Source organism: Gigantopelta aegis, chromosome 5, assembly GCF_016097555.1.
Source record: "Gigantopelta aegis isolate Gae_Host chromosome 5, Gae_host_genome, whole genome shotgun sequence".
NCBI lineage: Eukaryota > Metazoa > Mollusca > Gastropoda > Neomphalida > Peltospiridae > Gigantopelta > Gigantopelta aegis.
This window is the reverse complement of record NC_054703.1, coordinates 2,939,154-2,967,118: the sequence shown is the minus strand read 5'-3', so window position 1 is coordinate 2,967,118 and position 27,965 is coordinate 2,939,154. Positions and strand designations below refer to the sequence as shown.

Sequence of the window (27,965 nt, the reverse complement as noted above, 5' to 3'; positions counted from 1 at the left end):
TTGTTCAGATATTGAACATTATTATTCTCATGTGCTGAAAATAAGAAATACTTCAATATTTATACGTTGTTTTTCATGGGTCGACTTATAAACAGGTCAATAAAAAAATAAGTTTTCAGGGCTTGAAATTAGGGACTCGACTTATAGCCGAGATCGACTTACAGGCGAAGATATACGGTACTTTCCACCAGACAAGAACCTCAACATTAAGGAGAGTGTAATGAAGAACTGTAGCAGGTAAAGGATTAATTACTAACCGGTCTGAAGGGTTAAAAGTTTGTGATTTGTCAAACACAGTTTAACCCTTTTAATTCTGTCTACTTTCCACCAGAAGACAGCCTCAACATCAAGGCGAGTGTAATGAAGAACTGTAGTAGCTAAAGGATTAACTACTAACTGGTCTGAAGGTTTAAAAGTTTGTGATTTCTCAAACACAGTTTTTTTTGTTTTTTTTGATAACCTTTACATCTCGACTGAATGTAAAAGTTGTAGCGAGACTAACGGATCGAGACTAACGGATCAAGATTAACAGATCGAGACTAACGGATCGAGATTATCAACGAGTTCCAGTAATGGGCAAATAACCTTTGAATCGTTCCCCTGGTCCCCCAAAATAACTCACGCATTTGGCACTCATTCAGTTGTGCCCCCCACCCCCCCCCCCCCCCCCCCCCCCCAATAATGTCCACCATGCTATGGGCCTGACTGTAGTTGCTAAAGGGTTAACTACTAACCGGTCTGAAGATTTAAAAGTTTCTCCTGAAGGCTGAACACCTCGTCCTTGGTTTGCTGTAACAGTTTCTCCAGCTTCTTCTTCCCTCTGTAAGCAATGAGATGAATGATTAAACAACTGGATACAGTATAATCTCAAAGATTATGTGTTAAGATTTTATCTGTTACAGAACAAACAATACACAGCAAAAACCCATGTACTGCTAGATAAAGACTAATGTAACATGTTCTTCTTCTCTCTGAAAGCAATGAGCTGAATAATTAAACAACTGGATACAATATATTTTCAAAGATTTAATGATTATTTGTTTAGAGCGTATCTATTAGAGAACAAACAGCACACAGTTACAAGAATTCTGGGAAATTTCTTGTCTCACCTACCATAATGACCTAGGACTTCTAGTTTGTGAGAAACTGATCTAAATATGAAACTTTAACATTAATTATCAGAAACGATATACAGTGAAACTCCTCTAAATGGGATACCATCGGGACCAGAAGTTTGTTTTGTTTAACAACACCACTAGAGCACATTGATTAATCTATCATCGCTATTGGATGTCAAACATTTGGTGGCCTTTGATATACCAGTCGTGGTGCACTGGTTGGAACGAGAAATAACCCAATGGGTCCACTGCAATCATGAGGGGGATTGATCCCACACTGACTGCACATCAAGTGATCGCTTTACCACTGGACTACTTTCTGCCCCTATTCTCAAAGATTATGTGTTAAGATTTTATCTGTTACAGAACAAACAACACACAGCTAAAACCCATGTATTGCTAGATAATAGAATAGAATAGATGTTTAACAACATTGGGCATGGCAACAGAGCTATTTACTAGCCCAACACTGTATATCACTAGCCATAGGAATGGGGCTACCATAATCTAGAAGTCCTGTCTGGCATGGCAATATTAGTTATTTACTAGCCCAACATTGAATATCACTAACCATGGGAGTGGGGCTACCATAATCTAGAAGCCCTGTAGTAGCATGAGAATCTTTTCCACATTTTCCCACAGACAGGGAACCACATACCCAGTCTTTTATTGCCAGTCATGGGACACTGGTTGGTAGGTGGGGGAAATCCTATAAAAAAAAATGGAACCCACCAACAAGTTTCAATTCTATATGTCCCATGGAATGCACGTCTGACAATTAAGTGTGCTACAAACTGAGTTAGACCTGCATCCATTAACACATTTCAACACACAGATTACTAGTAAGTGGATTACTATATACCAAATTTGATGTCATTAAAGTGTACTTAGTAATTAAACACGTTACGACATCACCACACTGAAAAATTGTGCATTGTGAAATTGCCAATATATCAACTTTTTTTCTGTGCGCTGAATGTCCAAACACAGAAATGCATCTTTATATGAAAAAGGTACTATATATATATATATATATATATATATATATATATCAATCAATCAATCAATCAATCAATATATATCAATCAATCAATCAATCAATCAATATATATATCAATAAACTCGCATGCAAAAACACACACAAAATTGCATTGTGGGAAAGCGGGCCTTAGATCTTACACCTACTACCAGATAAAGTAGATTTAACTGTAAAAGATATTAAAGGCATTATGTCACAAATTTGCGATCATTTACAGGGCCTCATTTCTCTAAATGTGGATTATAAACGAAAATTACATTCATTTGGAATACCAAAATTTGCTATTGTATATCCAAAAATATTTTAATTGAACCAAAATGGAGGGAATTCCATTGCAACCCCTGAGCAAGTTTCATTTGTAAATCGTGGAACTCTTTTATAGGAAGTTTAAAACATATGGCAAAATGAGTGGCGAGGCTATTAATACATTTGTACATGTATTACAGCCATGTAAATTATTATTTTTAAAGTTTTTTTGTTTTCTTTAAACATGTATCATCAGAAGATTAATCTATAAAACTGTCTGAAACACTAGAGAAGAAACCTCCTCCTATGACTATTTTCAGTTCCGCATTTTCGAATTCTGTATCCATACTTCCCCCCCCCCTCCCCAAAAAAGGAAATTCAAAATAAAAACACATCTCATTAAGACTGTACGAAAAAATTAATCAAAGGTCTAAATATTTTTAATAGACATGCATATTGCAACATAAAAAAGCGCCATAATATAAATTTCTAAAAATATATATACATACATGCATAAATGGATGCTTTATTAAGATATACTGAAACATATAATGTCACTTTTTAACTGCTAAATTACATGCACTATAAATGAAAGCTTTATTATGGAATGCTGCATATTGTATCTATAATGTACATTTTCAAATACATGCAAAATTTGGCAAACGGAATATGTATTCTTAGATCAAGGAATGAGAATTTAACATATAAAAGCAATTAAAAAACATGGGTTTAAAGTACGGGATTATAAAAATATCCGAGTATTATATTGGTTTGGCAAGTAAACACATGCAAATATAATTTTTAAAAAACATTGAAAAACTATCTAAGATATTTTTGTGTAAAAAGAACTTTGAATTTCAAAGTGCATTAAAAATGTAAAAAGTGCAGATATGAAATTGTCAGTAATTAAACACGTAGAAAATTTCACATCTAATGTAACAGGTTATTTGGTGCAGTGAGCATTTTAAGTAAAACATTTGTGTAAGTTAATAATATAATAGTATAAAACATGATAATAATATAACAGTAACATCAGTTCTTCTAAAAATATCCTAATACAAAAATTTACTAAAAAACAATTGAATAAATGTTTTAAATTGTAAGTATAGGTGCTGTAAATTTAACTAATAAACATTGTTTGTGTGAAGGTTTTACTGTATATCATCTAGACTGTGTGTTTTAAATATATAACGATAACGATATGTGCACATTATTTTATGCCTTTAAGAACATGCAAGTAAGGAAATAAGACTGATAAAAATATGTGCCGGGTAAAGTTGGTAATAAGTAGGCTACATTCTTGTTCACGTAATCTTAACAAAATCTATACAACCCTATAAACACATACAGCGAAACTCCTCTATACCGGACACACTCTGGACCAAGTAAAAAGTCTGGTTTACAGAGGTATCCGGTTTAGAGAGGTTCTCTTCTGCACAGATATTTAAAAAGGGCTCATAAGAAACGTTCGGTTTTGAGAGGATTCCAGTTTACAGAGGGTCTGGTTTTGAGGGGATTCCAGTTTACAGAGGGTCTGGTTTTGTGGGGATTCCAGTTTACAGAGGGTCTGGTTTTGAGGGGATTCCAGTTTACAGAGGGTCCGGTTTTGAGGGGATTCCAGTTTACAGAGGGTCCGGTTTTGAGGGGATTCCAGTTTACAGAGGGTCTGGTTTTGAGGGGATTCCAGTTTACAGAGGGTCTGGTTTTGAGGGGATTCCAGTTTACAGAGGGTCTGGTTTTGAGGGGATTCCAGTTTACAGAAGGTCTGGTTTTGAGGGGTTCCAGTTTACAGAGGGTCTGGTTTTGAGGGGATTCCAGTTTACAGAGGGTCTGGTTTTGAGGGGATTCCAGTTTACAGAGGGTCTGGTTTTGCAAGGTTACAAACAGCTAGTAATAAATATTTAAACACTGCCTGCTATTTCTTTTATGTTCATCGGGGTATGATTAAATTTCCGTTACATTCAATACAGCATAACATCATCCCATTGGTCCAGACATAGCAACAGGAGTTTGTTAATATCAACCAGCCTCGGTGGCGTAGTGGTTAAGCCATCGGACATAAGGCTGATAGGTACAGGGTTCGCAGCCCGGTACCGGCTTCCACCCAGAGCACGTTTTAACGACTTAATGGGTAGGTGTAAGACCACTACACCATCTTCTCTCTCACTAACCACTAACAACTAACCCACTGTCCTGGACACACAGCCCAGATAGCTGAGGTGTGTGTTCCCAGGACAGCGTACTTGAACCTTAATTGGATATAAGTCACGAAAATAAGTTGAAATGAACATGTTCATTGCTTGATGAACGTAAAAATTATTTATTTATAAAGTTATTTATTTATTTATTTATTTATCATCAATACACTGAATAAAAGGTGTGACCTTTTGTATACATAAATATATTTAAGGTGTATACATACATGTATCGAATTAACCTCAATATGCATTTGCCCTTTTAACAGGGATGGTCAGGCTATGGTTTGAAATTAAATTAAAATTAAAATTAAAATTAAAATTAAAATTAAAATTAAAATTAAAATTAAATTTAAATTTAAATTTAAATTAAATTAAATTAAATTAAATTATACACTAGATGAACATTACATATGCAATAAATTATTGAATGCAATATTGGTGGCTATTTTAAAAAATGTTCAATTATTTTTAATATATAGGCTAATTAAGTCTCTTTTAAGTGTGGAACAAGAATGCACCTGGTAAACAAAATAGGGCAATATTATTTGGTAACCATGGCAATACAATAAATTTTACCATGGCTGTTACTTACTTGAAAGCCATTTCCTCGGTCATTCTAAAGAGATTCAATAACACATCAGGAAATGCACAGACGAAAGAAGAAACCTGTTTATTATGCACAGGCCTGCACAGTGTTACACTATTGCATGACTTTCTTGTCCAGTCAAAACACTGCTGGATTGAACAACAGTCTGAATAAAAACTAACTAACAGTACAGCACTCGTTTTTGAGGATTGTTCCTCTCACCTATGTTTCTAAATTCCGATCATGGGCATCAATCCGGCTTTAAAAGTGAGAGTGTGTGTGTCTGTGTGTGTGTGTGTGTGTGTGTGTGTCTGTGTGTGTGTGTGTCTGTGTGTGTGTGTGTGTGTGTCTGGGTGTGTGTGTGTGTCTGTGTGTGTATGTGTGTGATAAAGGAATGTGATTAAAAATCATAAAGCTACACATTAGTGGTTAAAATTTTAATTCATGAAAACAAATCCAAATTGCAAATGAAAACGTTGATCTCCAACAGTTTAAAAACAGTACGTCGTGTGTCACTTTTTTTCTTTCTTTTTTTTGTTGTTGTTGTTGTTGTTGCTGCTGTTGTTGTTGGTGTTGTTGTTGTTGCTGCTTTTGCTAAACGAAAAAGTGGGGGGGGGGGGACATTTATATAGATTGTCCCCTGGCGTTGAAAAGTGAGGGGGACGTGTCCCCCTTGTCCTCTACCGATCGACGCCCATGATTCCAATAATCGGCATCATTTCCCACTATTCCCCAAAAGGCTATGTCATTTTTTATTCTCCATTTTGGACCCCTAAAATTACCAATCTGAATGTAAATAATTCCTTTTTTTATTATTATATGAAGATATATTTTTAAAATAATACATAACACTTGACAAACACTCTTTCCCTCCACTCAATCCGATTAAAATTAGCTCTACTGGTCTACCAGTAGATCTAACAGCATTGCGTGGACTCCCATGTCCAGGTGACATTTCATCTATGAATAACAATTTAAATATCGACCAATTACACTTCGCTTTTTATAGCGTTTTTCGAGAGCATACAAATTCTAAAAATATCAGGTGAGGCTATTTATGCAATAGGCGAACTTGTTGGTCTATTTCAACATTGAAAAAAACAGGGGGGAAAGTACAGTAATAAACTCTGGATTGTATACTAGTATAAACAGATTTTATGGCTATACCATCACATTGGGTTTTTTCATCTTGAAACAAATTTTATATAAAATGATATCTTGCAATTAGTTTCCGGCATACTTCGTAATTCACCCGAATCATTTCGTATACCCTCGGCATAATCCCGAATGTTTTCAAATTCTTTTCAAATCACTGGCATGATTTTGCAAGTAAGGTTTTGATTGGTTGAATGAAAGGTCAACGGGACATGAGCTGCAACGGGCTGCTGTTAGATCCACAGGTAATAGTGGAGCTTAATTAGATTGCCCTCCTTCATAATGTAAAATAGATGCATTAATTTTAATACATTACAAGTACAATGTATATACAATGTATATATATAGTATTACTCTTTTAAATTTTAACTTAATTAGTTTAAAGGGACATACCCTAGTTTCAACCTGTGAAAATTAACACTAAGTTTAGTTAATCTACTAACCTGTAATACATTTGGATAAAGTTACAATTGAGTGAAACATGAGTCTGTGTCTTTGAAATGGTGAAATACCCTCTAAAAATAGACTAAAACTTAATTGCACAACTGTTACTTCTCAGATGCATGTGTGCTTTTAAAAATATGAGAAATGTATTTTGTGATATTAAAAACACTAGGATGACCAAAAACACTTCGAATGTACGGAAATGGATAATCTAAACAATAAAATCTAAGTAATGTTTGATTTCAGTTATCAAAAATGGCTCTAATAGTCAAAAATATACCTTAGTGTTTAAAAACTAGGGTATATCCCTTTAATGAAATGAAACTGAAAATTCCAAATATTTAGTAAAACAAAGCTAAAATTCCCAAAGACAAAGCCATGGGCATCAAGTCAAATTTTACAAATAAAACCCGGCAATTATCAATAATTTTTTTAATATTTCTTGGTACAACCCCAGCCCCCTCCTCCTTTATTTTTGAGAACCGTTTACAACTACCAATATTTTCACATATGTACAAACACTACTCATTTTGGCACCCCCACCTACCACTGTGTTAATTTTAAACATCCAAAATGTTTATTTGGTAAGGAGTACTTTTATCAACATTTTGTGTTTTAAACACACAGATCCTACTTTCAAGCCATGAAAATAACAGATACTAAGTTTGGTTAATCTGCAAACCTGTTATCACATTTGTTAAAAAAGTTACAATATATAGTGAAATAAGAAAGAAAGAAAGAAATGTTTTATTTAACGACGCACTCAACACATTTTATTTACGGTTATATGGCGTCAGACATATGGTTACGGACCACACAGATTTTGAGAGGAAACCCGCTGTCGCCACTGCATGGGCTACTCTTCCGATTAGCAGCAAGGGATCGTTTATTTGTGCTTCCCACAGGCAGGATAGCACAAACCATGGCCTTTGTTGAACCAGTTATGGATAGAGTGAAATAAGAGTCAGTGACGTTGAAATAGGGGAATACCCTTTATATTTAGAAACAGACTAGATCTTGTATCCTTAACTGTTACTTCTCAGAGGTACATACATTTTTTAAAATATGAAAAATGCATTTCATAGTATTAGAAACACCAGGATGACCAGAAACACTTTGGATGTACGGACATGGATAATCTGAACAATAAAATCTAAACGTCTTATTTCAATTATTAAAAATGGTTCTAATAGTTAAAAACATGCCATAGTGTTTAAAAACTAGGGTCTGTCACTTTAAAATGATACACTGGCATAGACCCACCCCACCACAGTTTGTAGATTCATGAATATTATAATTGATATTTTTTTTGCCCCATAAAGGAATATGCTCTTTTATGTGTTAAAGACGCACACCCTAGTTTTTAACCCGTAAAAACGGACACTAAGTTTAGTAAATTTACAAACCTGTAACTCATTTGGATAAAGTTACAATAGAGAGAAAGATGAGTCTGTGACATTAAAACGGGAAATATTCTTTAAAAATAGACTAGAACTCGAATCAATAAACCGCTACTTCTCAGACGAGCGTGCGGTTTTATAAATATTCAAAATGCTATTTTTTGGTATTAGAAACACCAGAATGACCAAAAACACTTCGGTTCTACGGAAATGGACAATCTAAAGAATGCAATATAAGTAATGTTTGAGTTCAGTGATCGTAAACGGTTCTAATAGTGAACAATATGCTGTAGTGTTTAAACACTAGGGCCTGTCCCTTTAACTTTGTAATAATATTACTATTATTTATATTTGAATTCAACAAAATCCCAGTCAAAATACTGAAAGTTACTGCAGACTAAATTTTAGATACTAGCAACCAATCTCTGTGGTAACGTCATCAGTCTTGAGACTGCAATGTCAATCATGGGTCAAAGAAAGGAAGGAAATGTTTTATTTAACAATGCACTCAACACATTTTATTTACGGTTATATGGCATCAGACATATGGTTAAGGACCACACAGATATCGAGAGAGGAAACCCACTGTCAATACTTCATGGGCTACTCTTTTCGATTGGCAGCAAGAGATCTTTTATATGCACCATCCCACAGACAGGATAGCACAAACTACGGCCGTTGATGTACCAGTTGTGGTGCACTGGCTGGAGCGAGAAATAGCCCAATAGGCCCACTGATGGGGATCGATCCTAAACTGACTGCGCATCAAGCGAGTGCTTTACCACTGGGCTACATCCCGCCCTAAGTCAAAGGAGACAACTCCGTAACTAAAGATAAATTCAAAATGGTGTCTCCCACTATCTCAAATGGCTATAGATCAATGGCAATTTTTATGAAAACTTTACTCTTTTTTTTTTAGTCACAAATGGTCTATTATCAGTGGTGTAGGAAGGGCACACTTTTATATTTACACACTTTTACACTATTATAAAGCAAATATATAGCAAAATATCTGAAAAGAGGGGGACACATGCCCCCCCACCTTGCCCCCCTCTTCCTACACCAGTGATCATGGATCTGTGATAGACCAGTAAAGCTGAAATGTATGGTAACACGATATGCAGCACATGTTACAGAGTTTATGGAAACTATAGCATTATAAACAGCCTCCTGTTTTGAAACAAAGATAAAACCTTTCCACCGAAACCACCTTAAAATTTACATTAAAACATTTAAAATATTCTACGTTTCGTCAGTATAAAACTAAACATAATCAGGTAAAAAACATGAAACAATGAAACAATGTTTTGTTTAACAACACCACTGAGCACATTGATTTAATAATGTTCGGCTTTTGGATGTCAAACATTTGTTAATTTTGACGTATAGTCTTAGAACTAGCTGGACGAGAAATAGCCCAATGGGTCCACTGATGGGGATCGTTCCTAGACCATCCACACATCAAGCGAGCATTTTTTCACTGGCCTATATCCCGCCCACTAATACCCTGAACCAATGAACGTCACTGTGAGACATGCTTACTTGCTCGAAGCCTTCTTCTCTGCGTACGTGGCGAGATAATCGACGATCTCGCGGTTCAGTTCCCCGAGTCGCCGCGTCAGGGTGTAAGCTGTGTCGAGGGACTCCTCGATGGAGTCCTGTACGTCATCAAGGTCAAGGTCAGGAGTCTTTGGAAACCAGTCCTCATCCTCGATCGACTTTGAGTTTTCCATAAAGAACTGGAAAAAACAAATAATATAACAATCTTACCCCATTGACTTGTTTGAATATCACTACCTTTAATGTGACAATCTCACCCCATTGACTTGTTTGACTATCTCTACCTTTAATGTGACAATCTCACCCCATTGACTTGTTTGAATATCTCTACCTTTAATGTGACAATCTCACCCCATTGACTTGTTTGAATATCTCTACCTTTAATGTGACAATCTCACCCCATTGACTTGTTTGAATATCACTACCTTTAATGTGACAATCTCACCCCATTGACTCGTTTGACTATCTCTACCTTTAATGTGACAATCTCACCCCATTGACTGGTTTGAATATCACTACCTTTAATGTGACAATCTCACCCCATTGACTTGTTTGAATATCACTACCTTTAATGTGACAATCTCACCCCATTGACTCGTTTGACTATCACCGTCTTTAATGTGACAATCTCACCCCATTGACTCGTTTGACTATCACCGTCTTTAATGTGACAATCTCACCCCATTGACTCGTTTGACTATCACCGTCTTTAATGTGACAATCTCACCCCATTGACTCGTTTGACTATCACCGTCTTTAATGTGACAATCTCACCCCATTGACTCGTTTGACTATCACCGTCTTTAATGTGACAATCTCACCCCATTGACTCGTTTGACTATCACCGTCTTTAATGTGACAATCTCACCCCATTGACTCGTTTGACTATCACCGTCTTTAATGTGACAATCTCACCCCATTGACTCGTTTGACTATCACCGTCTTTAATGTGACAATCTCACCCCATTGACTCGTTTGACTATCACCGTCTTTAATGTGACAATCTCACCCCATTGACTCGTTTGACTATCACCGTCTTTAATGTGACAATCTCACCCCATTGACTCGTTTGACTATCACCGTCTTTAATGTGACAATCTCACCCCATTGACTCGTTTGACTATCACCGTCTTTAATGTGACAATCTCACCCCATTGACTCGTTTGACTATCACCGTCTTTAATGTGACAATCTCACCCCATTGACTCGTTTGACTATCACTGTCTTTAATGTGACAATCTCACCCCATTGACTCGTTTGACTATCACTGTCTTTAATGTGACAATCTCACCCCACTGACTCGTTTGACTATCACTACCTTTAATGTGACAATATCACCCCATTGACTCGTTTGACTATCTCTACCTTTAATGTGACAATCTTACCCCATTGACTCGTTTGAATATCACTACCTTTAATGTGACAATCTCACCCCATTGACTTGTTTGACTATCACTATCTTTAATGTGACAATCTCACCCCATTGACTTGTTTGACTATCACTATCTTTAATGTGACAATCTCACCTCATTGACTTGTTTGACTATCACCATCTTTAATGTGACAATCTCACCCCATTGACTTGTTTGACTATCACCATCTTTAATGTGACAATCTCACCCCATTGACTCGTTTGACTATCACCATCTTTAATGTGACAATCTCACCCCATTGACTCGTTTGACTATCACCATCTTTAATGTGACAATCTCACCCCATTGACTCGTTTGACTATCACCACCTTTAATGTGACAATCTCACCCCATTGACTCGTTTGACTATCACCATCTTTAATGTGACAATCTCACCCCATTGACTCGTTTGACTATCACTGTCTTTAATGTGACAATCTCACCCCATTGACTTGTTTGACTATCACTGTCTTTAATGTGACAATCTCACCCCACTGACTCGTTTGACTATCACTACCTTTAATGTGACAATCTCACCCCATTGACTTGTTTGACTATCACCATCTTTAATGTGACAATCTCACCCCATTGACTCGTTTGACTATCACCATCTTTAATGTGACAATCTCACCCCATTGACTTGTTTGACTATCACCACCTTTAATGTGACAATCTCACCCCATTGACTCGTTTGACTATCACCGTCTTTAATGTGACAATCTCACCCCATTGACTCGTTTGACTATCACTGTCTTTAATGTGACAATCTCACCCCATTGACTCGTTTGACTATCACTGTCTTTAATGTGACAATCTCACCCCACTGACTCGTTTGACTATCACTACCTTTAATGTGACAATCTCACCCCATTGACTTGTTTGACTATCACCATCTTTAATGTGACAATCTCACCCCATTGACTCATTTGACTATCACTGTCTTTAATGTGACAATCTCACCCCCACTGACTCGTTTGAATATCACTACCTTTAATGTGACAATCTCACCCCACTGACTCGTTTGACTATCACTGTCTTTAATGTGACAATCTCACCCCCACTGACTCGTTTGAATATCACTACCTTTAATGTGACAATCTCACCCCATTGACTTGTTTGAATATCACTAACTTTAATGTGACAATCTCACCTCATTGACTCGTTTGAATATCACTACCTTTAATGTGACAATCTCACCCCATTGACTTGTTTGACTATCACTATCTTTAATGTGACAATCTCACCTCATTGACTTGTTTGACTATCACTACCTTTAATGTGACAATCTCACCCCATTGACTCGTTTGACTATCACTATCTTTAATCTGACAATCTCACCCCATTGACTCGTTTGACTATCACTATCTTTAATGTGACAATCTCACCCCATCGACTTGTTTGAGTATCACTAGCTTTAATGTGACAATATTGCTACCTTTACTGTGACAATATTGCTACCTTTATGTGATAATCTCACCTCATTGACTTGTTTGAGTATTACTACCTTTACTGTGAAAATCTCACTACCTTTATTGTGATAATCCCACTACCTTTACTGTAATAATATCACTACCTGTCCTGTGACAATGTCACTACCTTTACTGTGACAATCTCACTACCTGTACTGTGACAATCTCACTACCTTTACTGTGACAATCTCACTACCTATACTGTGACAATCTCACTACCTTTACTGTGACAATCTCACTACCTATACTGTGACAATCTCACTAGCTTTACTGTGACAATCTAACTACCTATACTGTGACAATCTCACTACCTGTACTGTGACAATCTCACTACCTGTACTGTGACAATCTCACTACCTTTACTATGACAATCTCACTACCTGTACTGTGACAGTCTCTTTACTGTGACAATCTCACTACCTTTACTGTGACAATCTCACTGCCTTTACTGTGACAATCTCACTACCTATACTGTGACAATCTCACTACCTGTACTGTGACAGTCTCTTTACTGTGACAATCTCACTACCTTTACTGTGACAATCTCACTACCTGTACTGTGACAAGCTCTTGACTGTGACAATCTCACTACCTGTACTGAGACAATCTCACTACCTGTACTGTGACAATACACTACCTGTACTGTGACAATCTCACTACCTGTACTGTGACAATACACTACCTGTACTGTGACAATCTCACTACCTGTACTGTGACAATCTCACTACATTTCTGTGACAATCTCTTTACTGTGACAATCTCTTTACTGTGACAATCTCACCTCATTGACTTGTTTGAGCAGGGTGAGCCGCTGACCACACACATCTTGGAAACCAACCACGAATATCGTCACCTGCTGCTGATACTGAAATTCACAAACAAGACAAAGAAAAGTTTAAAGTTTATTCTGATTAATGACACCACTAGAGCATATTGATTTATTAATTACTGGCTATTAATTGGAGGTCAATCATTTGGTAATTCTGGCATAAGAGATTTTTTTAAATGCACTTTCTCACAGACAAGGTAGCACATACCATCAGGGAACATTTTGTTCAGTATTGTGTAGTGATTCGCTATACAAATTTCAATTTTAAAAAAGCAGTTTGTTTTGTTTAATGTCACCACTAGAGCACATTGATTTAATAATCATTGGCTATTGGTAGTGGATCTTTTATATGCACCATCTCACAGACAGGATAGCACATACCACAGCCTTTGATATACCAGTTATGGTGCACTGGCTGGAACGAGAAATAGCCCAATGGGTCCACTGAGGGGGATCGATCCCAGACCGACTGTATATCAAGCGAGCGTGTCTGCAAATTTCAGAGATCATTACACAATTTAAAAACCTTAAGCAGTAGATTTAATCAATTATCAACTGACTGGAAATGTTAATGTCAGAAATACCATTAACAACACCCCCAGCCCCCCAAACGCAATGACTCAACTTGCCAAGTTATGTTTTCAACAAAATAAATAAACATACTTTCTTTTTCTTCACTTGATCCTTTAGGAGTTCTGCCAATTCACTCTGAAAAGATTCAAAATATGGTAAAATCATTTCATGTGACCAAAAATTCACCCCTTTGTAATTTAGTATGTGGGCATGGAATCACTGAACTACCCCACCCCCCCAAAAAAACCAACAAAAAAACCCCACCAAACAAATAAACAAAAAAATAGACAAACACCAACAAAAACCCTAACAAAAATCCCACCACACTACCAACAATAACACCACAAAATAAGCATTTTGAGAGTACTATATACTAAAGCAATACATATGTATGTGTCCCCTACCGAGCCCCAAATTTCAAGGGCTACAATGCTGTCAAACATGGAAACATTCTATTTTTGACAATTACGGCCCTTGAATAAAGAAGAAGGAAATGTTTTATTCAACGATGCATTCAAGACCTTTTATTTTTAGTTATATGGCATCAGACATATGGTTAAGGACCACACAGACATTGAGAGAGGAAACCCACTGTCTCCACTTAATGGGCTACTCTTTTCGATTAGCAGCAAGGGATCTTTTATATGCACCATTCCACAGACAGAATAGTACATACCACGGTCTTTGTTACACCAGTTGTGGAGCACTGGCTAATTTACGGTTATATGGCGTCAGACATATGGTTAAGGACCACACAGATATTGAGAGAGGGAACCCACTGTCTCCACTTAATGGGCTACTCTTTTCGATTAGCAGCAAGGGATCTTTTATATGCACCATTCCACAGACAGAATAGTACATACCACGGTCTTTGTTACACCAGTTGTGGAGCACTGGCTAATTTACGGTTATATGGCATCAGACATATGGTTAAGGACCACACAGATATTGAGAGAAAAAACCCGCTGTTGCCACTTCATGCGGCCCTTGAATAAATTCTCCTGTAAGTCAAACTTCATCTGGCCATAACACTGTCAAAAATGGGTAAATATTCCCATCAAAGTCAAACTTCATCTGACCATAACACTGTCAAAAATGAGTAAATATTACCATCAAAGTCAAACTTCATCTGGTCATAACACTGTCAAAAATGGGTAAATATTCCCATCAAAGTCAAACTTCATCTGGTCATAACACTGTCAAAAATGGGTAAATATTCCCATCAAAGTCAAACTTCATCTGGTCATAACACTGTCAAAAATGGGTAAATATTCCCATCAAAGTCAAACTTCATCTGGTCATAACACTGTCAAAAATGGGTAAATATTCCCATCAAAGTCAAACTTCATCTGGTCATAACACTGTCAAAAATGGGTAAATATTCCCATCAAAGTCAAACTTCATCTGGTCATAACACTGTCAAAAATGGGTAAATATTCCCATCAAAGTCAAACTTCATCTGGTCATAACACTGTCAAAAATGGGTAAATATTCCCATCAAAGTCAAACTTCATCTGACCATAACACTGTCAAAAATGGGTAAATACTGTCAAAAATGAGTAAATATTCCCATCAAAGTCAAACTTGGTCTGTAACTGTATATGGTTATGCTGCACACAACATGTGAGCTTTATTATCTTGAGGCATTGTAAAAAAAAAAAAAAGTCTGGAAAACTATATATCGGACAGACTATATATCGGTCTTCCGTGTGCCCCCCCCCCCCAAACACTTTTCATGATCCAGTAGCAGCAGTGATGGTTTATATATATATGTGTGTGTGTGTGTGTGTGTGTGTGCTGTGTGTGTGTATGTGTGTGGGGAGGGATGTGTGTGTGTGGGGGGGGGGGGAGGTGTGGGCCCCCTCTTTTTGGCACCTTCCTACGCCTTTGAAGTTTATTTAATATAATCAGGGTTTAAAGCAGCTGTTCCCCAAATCCAAATTAAAACTGCATGACTCTGGCAAACATATTTCATTATTTTATTATCTCTCCAAAAGCTAATTTGAAAATCATGCCATGAACAGCATGAGCCTATTTAATTATAAAATTCTACTATGGATCAATCTTTTAGAAAATATTTTTGTTGTAACTTTAATAAAATATATTTTTTATTAATTATCTACTGCCTCGTTTGTTACTAAAATGATGTAGCTACTGCCTCGTTTGTTACTAAAATGATGTATTTGGTTCATGATTTAATTACAGACAACTCTGCATATTCTCACCTACTAAGTCAGTAAAATATTCCAGATTAAAAACCCATTAATGTGAGAAGTCAATTTTTCTGCAACTCAAATAAAAATCTAACTAACAATTTTAGAAACTAATTTATTTTCCACCACTATATGTAATTAAAATATACCTATTGCCTAATCTAAAAAAAATTTATGGATTTGTTTATGAGATATACATGTAGCTAAGATCAAGAAACCATTTTGATTCATTTGTCACTCCAGCCAGTGCACCACGACTGGTACATCAAATGCTGTGGTATGTGCTATCCTGTCTATGGGATGGTGCGTATAAAAGATCCCTTGCTGCTAATCGAAAAGAGTAGCCCATGAAGTGGCAACAGCAGGTATCCTCTCTCAGTATCTGTGTGGTCCTTAACCATATGTCTGATGCCATATAACCATAAATAAAATGTGTTGAGTGCATTGTTAAATAAAACATTTCCTTCCTTCCTTCCATTTTGATTCTTATTACAATACAACTACTAAGTATAAATAGTGTAGGTAAGACTATACCAAATAAACTCCCATAGGCGACCATGTTAACGTTTGTGTTTTAAAACACTATATGCAATATATGAACCAAACTATGACCCATAAATATCAGTACTACAACCCCTACCTCAAAGTATTAACTGAAGAAAATTGTACTTTTCATGGCTCATTTTCGGTATAACTAGTTTCGCACAAAATTTGAGTACTTTTTTTTTACAGGTACCCCATACATGTTTCAAGCACAAGGCTACATGACACAGTGGTACTAGAAGAAATAAAATTGCATACAGTTTTAGCCAAAAAAATTTTTTACAACCAAAACACTCACATTTATAACCAATTACAGGACTTGTGGTGTTAACTTCTCTATCAAAATTTTGGTGCACCTCAAACTTTAACCCAGCCGGAAGTTATTTGGTTTAGTGCTACCTGTATCCATTCATTGATTCGGAGTTAAAACTCATGCACTTACCACCAGCCTCGGTGGCGCAGTGGTTAAGCCATCAGACTACAGGCTGGTAGGTACAGGGTTCGCAGCCCGGTACCGGCTCTAACCCAGTGAGAGAGTTCTTAAGAGCTCAATGGGTAGGTGTAAGGCCACTACACCCTCTTCTCTCTCACTAACCACTAACCAAATAACCAACTAACTCACTGGCCTGGACAGATAGCTGAGGTGTGTGCCCAGGACAGTGTGCTTGAACCTTAATTGGATATAAGCATGGAAATAAGTTGAAATGAATGAATGAATGAATGCACTTACCAAGTCATTAACATACTCCAGATTGGAAGACCCATAAATGTCAGTAGTCATTTCGTACGATCCAACCACCTGGAAATAAACAATAACATTCTTTAAACTGTCAAACACACATGGTCCTATAACAACACACAACCTAATGGGGGCTGGACGTAGCCCAGTGGTACAGCACTCGCTCGCTCGCTGTGCGGTCGGTCTGGGATCGATCCCCGTCGGTGGGCCGATTGGGCTATTTCTGGAGGTGAGTTATATATACATGTAGGCACTCAGGGTTTAAGCTGTCATTCAACTTTATTATAAATAGCAGGGGCGAGATGTAGCCCAGTGGTAAAGCGCTCGCTCTATGCGCAGTCGGTCTGGGATCGATCCCCGTCGGTGGGCCCATTGGGCTATTTCTGGAGGTGAGTTATATATACATGTAGGCACTCAGGGTTTAAGCTGTCATTCAACTTTATTATAAATAGCAGGGGCGAGATGTAGCCCAGTGGTAAAGCGCTCGCTCTATGCGCAGTCGTTCTGGGATCGATCCCGTCGGTGGGCCCATTGGGCTATGTATGTTGGCACTCAGGGTTTAAGCTGTCATTCAACTTTATTATAAATAGCAGGGGCGAGATGTAGCCCAGTGGTAAAGCGCTCGCTGTGCGGTCGGTCTGGGATCGATCCCCGTCGGTGGGCCCATTGGGCTATTTCTGGAGGTGAGTTATATATACATGTAGGCACTCAGGGTTTAAGCTGTCATTCAACTTTATTATAAATAGCAGGGGCGAGATGTAGCCCAGTGGTAAAGCGCTCGCTCTATGCGCAGTCGGTCTGGGATCGATCCCCGTCGGTGGGCCCATTGGGCTATTTCTCGTTCCAGCCAGTGGACCACGACTGGTATATCAAAAGGCCGTGGTATGTACTACCCTGTCTGTGGGATGGTGCATATAAAAGATCCTTTGCTGCTAATCGAAAAAAAGAGTAGCCCATGAAGTGGTGACAGTGGGTTTCCTCTCTCATTATCTGTGTGGTCTTTAACCATATGTCTGATGCCATATAACCGTACCGTATATTGCCGTGTATTAGCCGACTCCTTGGATAAGCCGACCTCTTAGTTTGACCCTAAATATCTAGTACAAAATCATCGGCATTGTGTATAAGCCGAAGTCATCTTTTTTCCACCTTTATGTTGTATCGATTTCAATAATACTGTCAACAAATAGACTTGTGCTTTTCATGTTCATTATATTTGTTTTCCCTTTAATTATTACAAAAACGGTAATCGCGATTGCAGTCAATGCTAACATCTAACATGCCGTGAAAATTAATTTAGAACTAATAAAGCATAACAGAAAAATAAATAATTCAAGCTGTAACAACATATCACTGCACACAAGTAATTAATTTATTCACTGGACAGCAAAAAGTAAAATCATTGAGGCACATTTAATCCCCCACCACACACACACAGAAACAAAAGATCATGCGGTCCGTGACTGCAGCTGTTCACTGTATATGGTATGGTCATGTGACAATAGTGGGAGTAATTATTGTCCTAAAATTCATGTTATTTTTTTTCAGTCGGTGATGTTAATAATGAGCTTAATTCGGGAGTATTTTCCATCGGAATTTTATGCTCCAATTTGTTGCCTCCATGTATAAGCCGACTCTCTTCTTTTGGAAGGTATTTCTAGACTTCAAAAGTCGGCTAATACACGGCAATATACGGTAAATAAAAGGTGTTGAGTGTGTTGTTAAATAAAACATTTCTTTCTTTCTTTCTCAACCTAATGATTACAATCGAAAATTGATCGGACTGGCTTATTATGGTGTGATGATCCATTATAAGAATCAGTAATCGATTGTGTGGGATAAATGTTAACTGTAGCTGTTCCTCCAGTGTAGATGATAGAACTGATGTAAATAGGCTTGGGTTTGGGTTAGTTTTCATGAGTACATAAAGAAAATAGATATTAAATAGTTAATAAATTAAAATAGAGCACATTGACTTATTCATCAATGACCGACCTTGGCTGTGTCGTACTTAAGCCATCGGACATAAGGCTGGTAGGTACAGGGTTCGTAGCCCGGTACCGGCTCCCACCCACACAGAGCGAGTTTTAACAACTCAGTGGGTAGGTGTAACACCACCACACCCTCTTCTCTTTCACTAACCAACTAACCCACTGTCCTGGACAAACTACCCAGATAGCTGAGGTGTGTGCCCAGGACAGTGTGCTTGAACTTTAATTGGATATATGCATGAAAACAAAGTTAAAATGAAAAAACAAAAAAATTCATCATTGGCTATTGGATGACAAACAGTTGATAAATTCCGACATCTAGTCTTAGAGAGGAAACCTGCTACATTTTTCCCACTAGTAGCAAGGATCCCCACACAAGACAGCACATACCACATCCTTTGATATATACCAGTGAGTCAAGAATATCTGTAAACAAGTAAAATTTATGTTTATATTTATTTGTAATCAATCAAAGTGTTTCGAATTGTAGCCTGGCAATTCAGATGTATTTCTACAATGTATTTTGTTTAATTTGGGTAAACATCACACATCTCCCCTACCCCTCCACCTAAACAGGGAGCCAAAACACTACAGTACTTTTTAGTGAATTATAAAAATAATCACATATGCAAAAAAAAAAAATCTTCTATTCAAATATAAGCACAAAAATTGCCATTCATTCAACTGTACACATAAATGTTTATTTAAAAAAAAGAAAGTGTAATATCTAACAGTGTATTAAAATAATATTGTGTTACAATGTAGTAATATTGTTTTATATTGTAGTAATATTGTGTTACAATGTTATAAATACTGGATGCTAAGACTATGTTATAGATAGTATTGATATTGTAATTCTCATAAGAACAATGTAATAAAATGGTCAAAAAGAAAATAATGTGGTATTATGTATGGCTTTTGTTATTAATCATTAGTATTAGGGTGCTGGAACCCATCCATTCTCAGTTGGTTTGTTTTGTTTAACAACACCACTAGAGCACACTGATTTATTAATCATCGGTTATTGGATTTCAAACATTTGGTAATTTTCACATATATTTTGAAAGAAACACCTAAATTTTTCCAATTGTAGCGAGGGATCTTTTATATGCACCAACCGACAGACAGGATAGCACATACCACAGCTTTTGATATACCAGTCGTGGTGCACTCACTGGCTTGAATGAGAAATAGACCAATAGGAAGGAAATATTTCATTTAACGACACACTCAACACATATTATTTACGGTTATATGACATCAGACATGGTTAAGGACCACACAGGTATTGAGAGAGGAAACCCGCTGTCACCACTTCATGGGCTACTCTTTCCAATTAGCAGCAAGGGATCTTTTATATGCATCATCCCACAGACAGGGTAGTACATATCATGGCCTTTGGTATACCAGTCGTGGTGCACTGGCTGGAACGAGAAATAGCCCAATGGGCCCACCAATGGGGATCGATCTCACACCGACTGCACATTGAGCGAACGCTGTACCACTGGGCTACGTTCCGCCCCTCATCCAAGTACTTATTAATGAATCATTACAATTTTAGCACACCACTATAAGGGACAGGACTTAGCCCCCTGATGCGTGGTTGGTCTAGGATCGATCCCCGTCGGTGGGCCCATTAGACTATTTCTCGTTTCAGCCAGTGCACCACGACTGGTATATCAAACACAGTGGTATGTACTATCCTGTCTGTTGGACGGTGCATATAAAAGATCCCTTGCTACTAATAAAAAAAGTAGTGGGTTTCCTCTCTAAGACTATATTCAGTGCGTAGTGTGGGAAGGGCCACTGGGGCTGTTGTCCTAGGCACAAAATTCTGGACTGGTGGAAGGGACTCGGGGGAATGCTAACAGTCCACTGGTTAGGAGGCCCAATACTTGCCTTGCCCCAGGCATTGGCAACCCACACTACGCCACTGACTATATGTACCAAATGTTTGACAACCAATAGCCGTTGATTAATAAATCAATTTGCTCTAGTGGTGTTGTCAAACAAAACAATATTTTTTTAGAACACCACTATTAACAAAATACATGTATTTAAGTAAAACATTTAAGAAAAAAAATCTATTTATAGTCCGTCCCAAAATTCTAAAATAATGTTTTTTGTAAATAATTTCAATTTGGTTTGACGTAAAAAGAAAAGTGTTTTGGAAATAACAAAAAAATACTATTTTTGTGTGAAATTTACAAATCAATCGGCCCAAAAATAAATAACTTGTAATAAATTTCATAGTATGAAAAAAGGCATTCCCTGTGGGACGGACTGTAAGTAAAAATTTAGAAACAAAACTAACATTGTCCACACGTCCGAGCACTTTCTCCAGTTCCTGTTTGGTGTCGTCTGCGATTCTCTGTGCGAGCGACCGAGCGTTACGGTCAATCACCGCTTGAGCGGGTCCGTCGCCTCGGTCCATGAGAGACACACTGCTGATATACATCGACATGGTGATGTCACTTCCTGTCAAAATACAAAAATTTATGAAAAGCAGATTAATTCTGTTTAAAGTACTTCTATAGCAGGCCCGTAGGAACGACTTTGGGAGTGGGGGTGGGGGCAGGGGGGGGGGGGGGCACTGACGGATCGGGTGCAAACTCTATATTACATTTTGGTTACAATGGCAAACATTAATGTGTAAAAAAAAAGAAGCTTACAAGCTTCCTACGAGACTGTGTAGGGTCATACATAACAACACTGGCGTAACCAGAATTATATTTTTTATGGGGGGTAGGCATCCCATATTTGGGATATTTGGAGGAGGGGGGCAACCCACACTATGTAAGTATATATGTATGTGTGTGTATATATATATATATATATATATATATATATATATATATGTATGTGTATATATATATATATATATATATGTATATATGTATGTGTATATATATATGTATATATGTACGTGTATATATATATATGTATGTATATATGTATGTGTATGTATATATGTATGTATATATGTATGTGTATATATATATGTATGTATATATGTATGTATATATGTATGTATATATGTATGTGTGTATATATATATATATATATATATATATATATATATATATATATATATATATATGTATATATGTATGTGTATATAAATATATATATGTATATATGTATGTGTATATATATATGTATGTATATATGTATGTGTATAGATATATATATATATATATATGTATGTGTATATATATATGTATGTGTATATATATATATATATATATGTATATATGATGTTATAAAATTTAATAGTTTAAAAAAATTAAGTTTGATTGGAGGGGGCAAGGCCCCCGTGACCCCTCACTTCCTATGCCACTGCACAATAAGACTACTGTGTAGACAGGATTGGGAAAAAATATTATTAATTGTATTAATAATAATGTTGCTCCCCCACCCCCCCCCCACCCCATACACTTATGCCTTTTTACTTTGTCCTGTGGTTGTCCAGTTTGGAGAGGTTTCCCTCAGACTTGAACTCGCAGGGCCGTTACCCCCCTGAGAATCTCACTTCTTTTTTTACTCCAGAAAAAAGCATACACATCAGATTGAGATGATCTCAAGGTTTAATTTGTATCGTGTTTCCAGTGGTGTAGGGCCTAGAGTGGGTTGCCAGTGCACAGGGCAAGACAAGTATTGCGCCCCCTAACCAGTGGACCGTTAACACTCCCTGCATCCCTTCCACCAGTCCAGAATTTTGTGCCCCACCCATGCTATGCCATTGAATGTTTCATTTGTTTATAAAAAGTAGTGCCCCCCCCCCCCCCCACCCCAGGATTTTGATCAGGGTACGGCCCTGACTCATAACTCATATACCCGTCCCAGGTCTGATCTCTGGCATGGCCAGTAAGTTGACCTGGGATTGGGGGGGGGGGGGGGGGGTGTTTGTTCCCTGAAATTGCAAATGAATAGTGAGTGAGTGAGTGAAGTCTTTGTACGTGTTCATGTACTACGAAGGTTTCAGACACGCCCATCCTGGGATTAAACTCTGACTTTCACCTGTGGCTAAGTTAGGGACAGGAAGGAGGGTTACAATTAGGAAAGAGTTCGACCCGTAACTCCAGTGGCGGTTTTATAAGGGGGCAACTGCCCCGAGCACCCCTGCCAGAGGGGCGTCCCAGCTAAGGACTACTTTTATTTTAAAAAATGTAATAATTATAAAATTAGTTTATTTTTTTTATTTGTTCTGTAATTTAATTTCTATGTTGAGGATTTCTATGTTGAGGTGCCCCCGAACCTAAAGTGCCCCGGGCCCCCCTGCCCCAGGCCCCTCAAGGTCTAAATCCAGCCCTGCGTACACCTCTATATCACAGGCTCTAAAGACTAACCCTAACCCTATACCTAAAACTACCCTAACCATTGAATGGGGGGGGGGGGGGGGGGCGTACGGGTCGAACTCATTTCAACTTACTTTCATGCTTATATCAAATGGTTCAAGCACGCTGTCCTGGGCACACACACACCTCTGCTATGTGGGCTGTGTGTTCAGGACAGTAGGTTAGTTGTTAGTTGTTAGTGAGAGAGAAGATCGAGGGTATATAGTGGTCTTAACACTCGCTCTAGGTGGGAGCCAGTACCGGACTACGAACCCAGTACCTACCAGCCGTATGTCCGATGGCTTAACCACGACACCACCGAGGCCAGTGGAGGGTTAAAATGAATAGAATAGAAGCTTGCCTTAAAGAGACATACCCTAGTTTTTAAATGTTAATGCACATTTTTTACTATTAAAGTATAACATTAAGGTATATTTTTTACTATTAGAGCCATTTTTGATAACTGAAATCATACTTTACTGAGATTTTATTGTTTAGATTATCCATTTCCGTACATTTGAAGTGTTTTTGGTTATCTTGGTGTTTTTAATATCACAAAATGCATTTCTCATATTTTAAAAAATGCACGTGCCTCTGAGAAGTAACAGTTATGGAGTCCAGTTTTAGTCTATTTTTAGAGCGTATTTCACCATTTCAAAGTCACAGACTCATGTTTCACTCAATTGAACCTTTATCCAAATGTGTTACAGGTTTGTAGATTAACTAAACTTAGTGTTAATTTTCACGGGTTGAAACTATGGTATGCCCCTTTAATTGGATATAAGCAGAAAATAACAATAAACGAATGAAAGAAATGAATGGACCTTAATTGTAATCTGTAATACCAACAGGCTTAAGCCGGTAGTGGTTAAGCCTTCAGACCTTAGGGTTCGCAATCTGGTAGGCTTGTAGTTAAGGCCTGTGCAGAGATCTCTCTCACTAACAACTCTCACTAACAACTAACCCACTGTCCTGGGCATACAGCCCAAATAGCTGAGGTGTGAGCCCAGGATAGCGTGCTTGTACCTTAATTGTATATAAGCACGAAAATAAGAACGCATCAAAGTAATAACGGTTGCGTTTATTATGCATAAATGATCGAAAGTGTTGCATCAACAGCATGTTGAAAAGTGAAATTCTGACTGCTGAGAATTCTCAAAACTTTTGACACTTCGTAGCCTACACAATCTGTCAAACAGATAACGTTAGTACTTACTTTACTGTAGACACTGAAAATACATATGTAACAATCACTGACGGACGGAGATCAATAACTTATGATTTGCATTACTTACCGCGAAAACAACTGAATTATGATACCATATTTATCAATTTAGTGTTGACATAATTATTAAAACGAAAAGGGGCACTTGTCGGTAGATACTATATTCTAAAACGCTATTACGTTTTTACAATATAAATGACTAAACAGTTTAAAGAAAATAAAACTTTCATTTAACACATTTTATACTATTTAGCATTTTTATTCTGGCATTGTTGTTGTTTTTGGAAATACAATATATAGCGGTTTGAATAATAAAAGTAATAAATAGTTGTGTAGAATATTTTGAACACGTGATTGTGTTGCTAACCAACATCAAGCTTTTCGGGAAATTCGGCTGTGTTCGCAACATCTCGGTTGATTACGGATTCCTGTTTTTCACACAACTAGAAAAACAGTTTGTTTTGTTTAACGACACCACTAGAGCACATTGATTAATTAATCAACGGCTATTGAATGTTAAACATTTGGTAATTTTGACATATAGTCTTAGAAAGGAAACCTGCTAATAGTTTCCATTAGTAGCAAAGGATCTTTTATATGCCTGCATGCAGTATAGCAGACACCACCAACATTGATATACCAGTCGTGGTACGAGAAATAGCCTAACAGGGTTATGAAACGATATATTTACCTATGGTTGCCTCCTGAGAATCTCACTTTTTTCTTTACTCCAGAAAATAGCATACACATCTCAGGGTTTAATTTGTATATTGTTTCATTTGTTTATAAAAAGTAGTGCCCCCCCCCCCCCCCCACCCCCCACCGCCACCCAGGGTACAGCCCTGTGCTTTCTTTCAAGGGTTTTGAAATTGGACATTTTATGTGCTTTGACAATTTTTAATCAGTAGTTCTGTCTCTTACTGTTGTCTTTTTAAAAAGTATAATTTCCAATATTTTAGGTTACGTAATTTTACCCTCTGGCAGAAATTCTGGTTTGTATACATGTCTTTATTCACAGTCATATTACATATAAAACTGTTCTTATCTACCCTTTAAAATCCATGAGGTGCTTGCACCGCAGGATCGAACCACATCGGTGGATCCATTCAACTGTACATCAACTGGTCAGAGGGCGTGATATGTGCTTTCATGTCTGTGGGAAAGTGCATATAAAAGATCCCTTTCTGCATTAGGAAAAATGTAGCGGGTTTCCTCTGATGACTACGTGTGATAATTACCAAATGTTTGACATCCAGTAGTCGATGATGAATCAATGAATGCGCTCCAGTGGTGTCGTTAAACAAAACAAACAAACTTTAAAAATGTACCATGTTCTTTAAAATTCTATATAGAGAAATAAAGATTTGATTCGGATACAAATATTTTTAGTATGCCTTTTGGGATGTTGCGATTGTCTTTAGTAATGTTTGGGCCCATTGGGCTATTTCTCGTTCCAGCCAGTGCACCACCAAAGGCCATGGTATGTGCCATCCTGTCTATCGGATGGTGTAAAAAATATAGCGGGTTTCCTCTCTATGATTGTGTCAAAATTATCATATGTTTGACATCCAATAGCCGATGATTAATAAATCAATGTGCTCTGGTGGTGTCGTTAAACAAACAAACTTTTTTTTAAAAGTAATATTTGGTCCTCAGGTTATAACAAGAGGTTTGTGGTTTAAATGTAATTTGTTTTAAGATTGCCTTAGAGCATACACGTGTGAGATTGTCTTAGAGCATACACGCGTGAGATTGTCTTAGAGCATACACGTGTGAGATTGCCTTAGAGCATACACGCGTGAGATTGCCTTAGAGCATACACGCGTGAGATTGCCTTAGAGCATACACGTGTGAGATTGTCTTAGAGCATACACGTGTACGTGAGATTGCCTTAGAGCATACACGCGTGAGATTGTCTTAGTGCATACACGTGTACGTGAGATTGCCTCAGCGCATACACGTGTGACATTGCCTTAGATCATACACATGTGAGATTGCATTAGAGCATACACGCGTGAGATTGCCTTAGAGCGTACACCCGTGAGATTGCCTTAGAGCGTACACGCGTGAGATTGTCTTAGAGCGTACACGCGTGAGATTGCCTTAGAGCGTACACGCGTGAGATTGCCTTCGAGCGTACACGTGTTAGATTGCCTTAGAGCGTACATGCGTGAGATTGCCTTCGAGCATACACGTGTGAGATTGCCTTAGAGCGTACATGCGTGAGATTGCCTTAGAGCATACACGCGTGAGATTTCCTTAGAGCATACACGCGTGAGATTGCCTTAGAGCATACACACGTGTCATCTGAGCACCAGAGAGAGAAAATGGCATCGAGATATTCGAGAATTGACAGCAGCAGCAACAACAGCAATAATGACGAAGACGACGTCCTAGACCCCGTTCTACCAAGCTATCCTATAGCGCTAAGATCATCTTATAGTCCGTTCCATCCTCCTACACAAAAATTATTTTGTAAATAATTTCTGTTTGGTTTGACGTAAGAAGAAAAGTAAAAGTGTTTTGGAAATAACTCCCCCCCCCCCCCCAAAAAAAAAACCCCAAAACCCCCCCCCCCCCCAAAAAAAAAAAAAACAACAACAAAAACAACAACACGCAAACAAACAAAAATACCCACACTATTTTTGTATGCAATTTAGAAAACAATCGGCTCAGAAATAAATAACTTGTAGTAATTTCCATAGCATGAAAGAAGGCGTTCCCTGTGGGAAGGAATATATAAGAGCATACGTATCAGCAAATGTTCAGAAAGAGACACGATCCTAATGCAAAAAAGAATCAGGGTTTATGTCACAGGATAAAATGTGTATGGCGCCAATGTATACCCAATTATGCATACGCGTACGAGACAGCTGGAGCAAAACCTC

General features: G+C 37.6%; 1 protein-coding gene across 1 annotated transcript in view; it reads right to left on the bottom strand.

Annotated features, from left to right (window-relative positions):
* The window catches only part of LOC121373472, a 28,488-nt gene extending 5,111 nt beyond the window's left edge, over positions 1–23,377 (bottom strand). The window contains exons 1-7 of the mRNA XM_041500137.1: positions 23,353–23,377; positions 21,830–21,993; positions 17,516–17,584; positions 14,120–14,164; positions 13,409–13,492; positions 9,729–9,925; positions 735–820 (exon numbers count right to left, since the gene is read on the bottom strand). Coding sequence (XP_041356071.1) covers positions 735–820; positions 9,729–9,925; positions 13,409–13,492; positions 14,120–14,164; positions 17,516–17,584; positions 21,830–21,993; positions 23,353–23,377 — 670 coding nt within the window. The remainder of the gene's footprint in view (positions 1–734; positions 821–9,728; positions 9,926–13,408; positions 13,493–14,119; positions 14,165–17,515; positions 17,585–21,829; positions 21,994–23,352) is intronic.
* Positions 23,378–27,965: the final 4,588 nt, after the last annotated feature.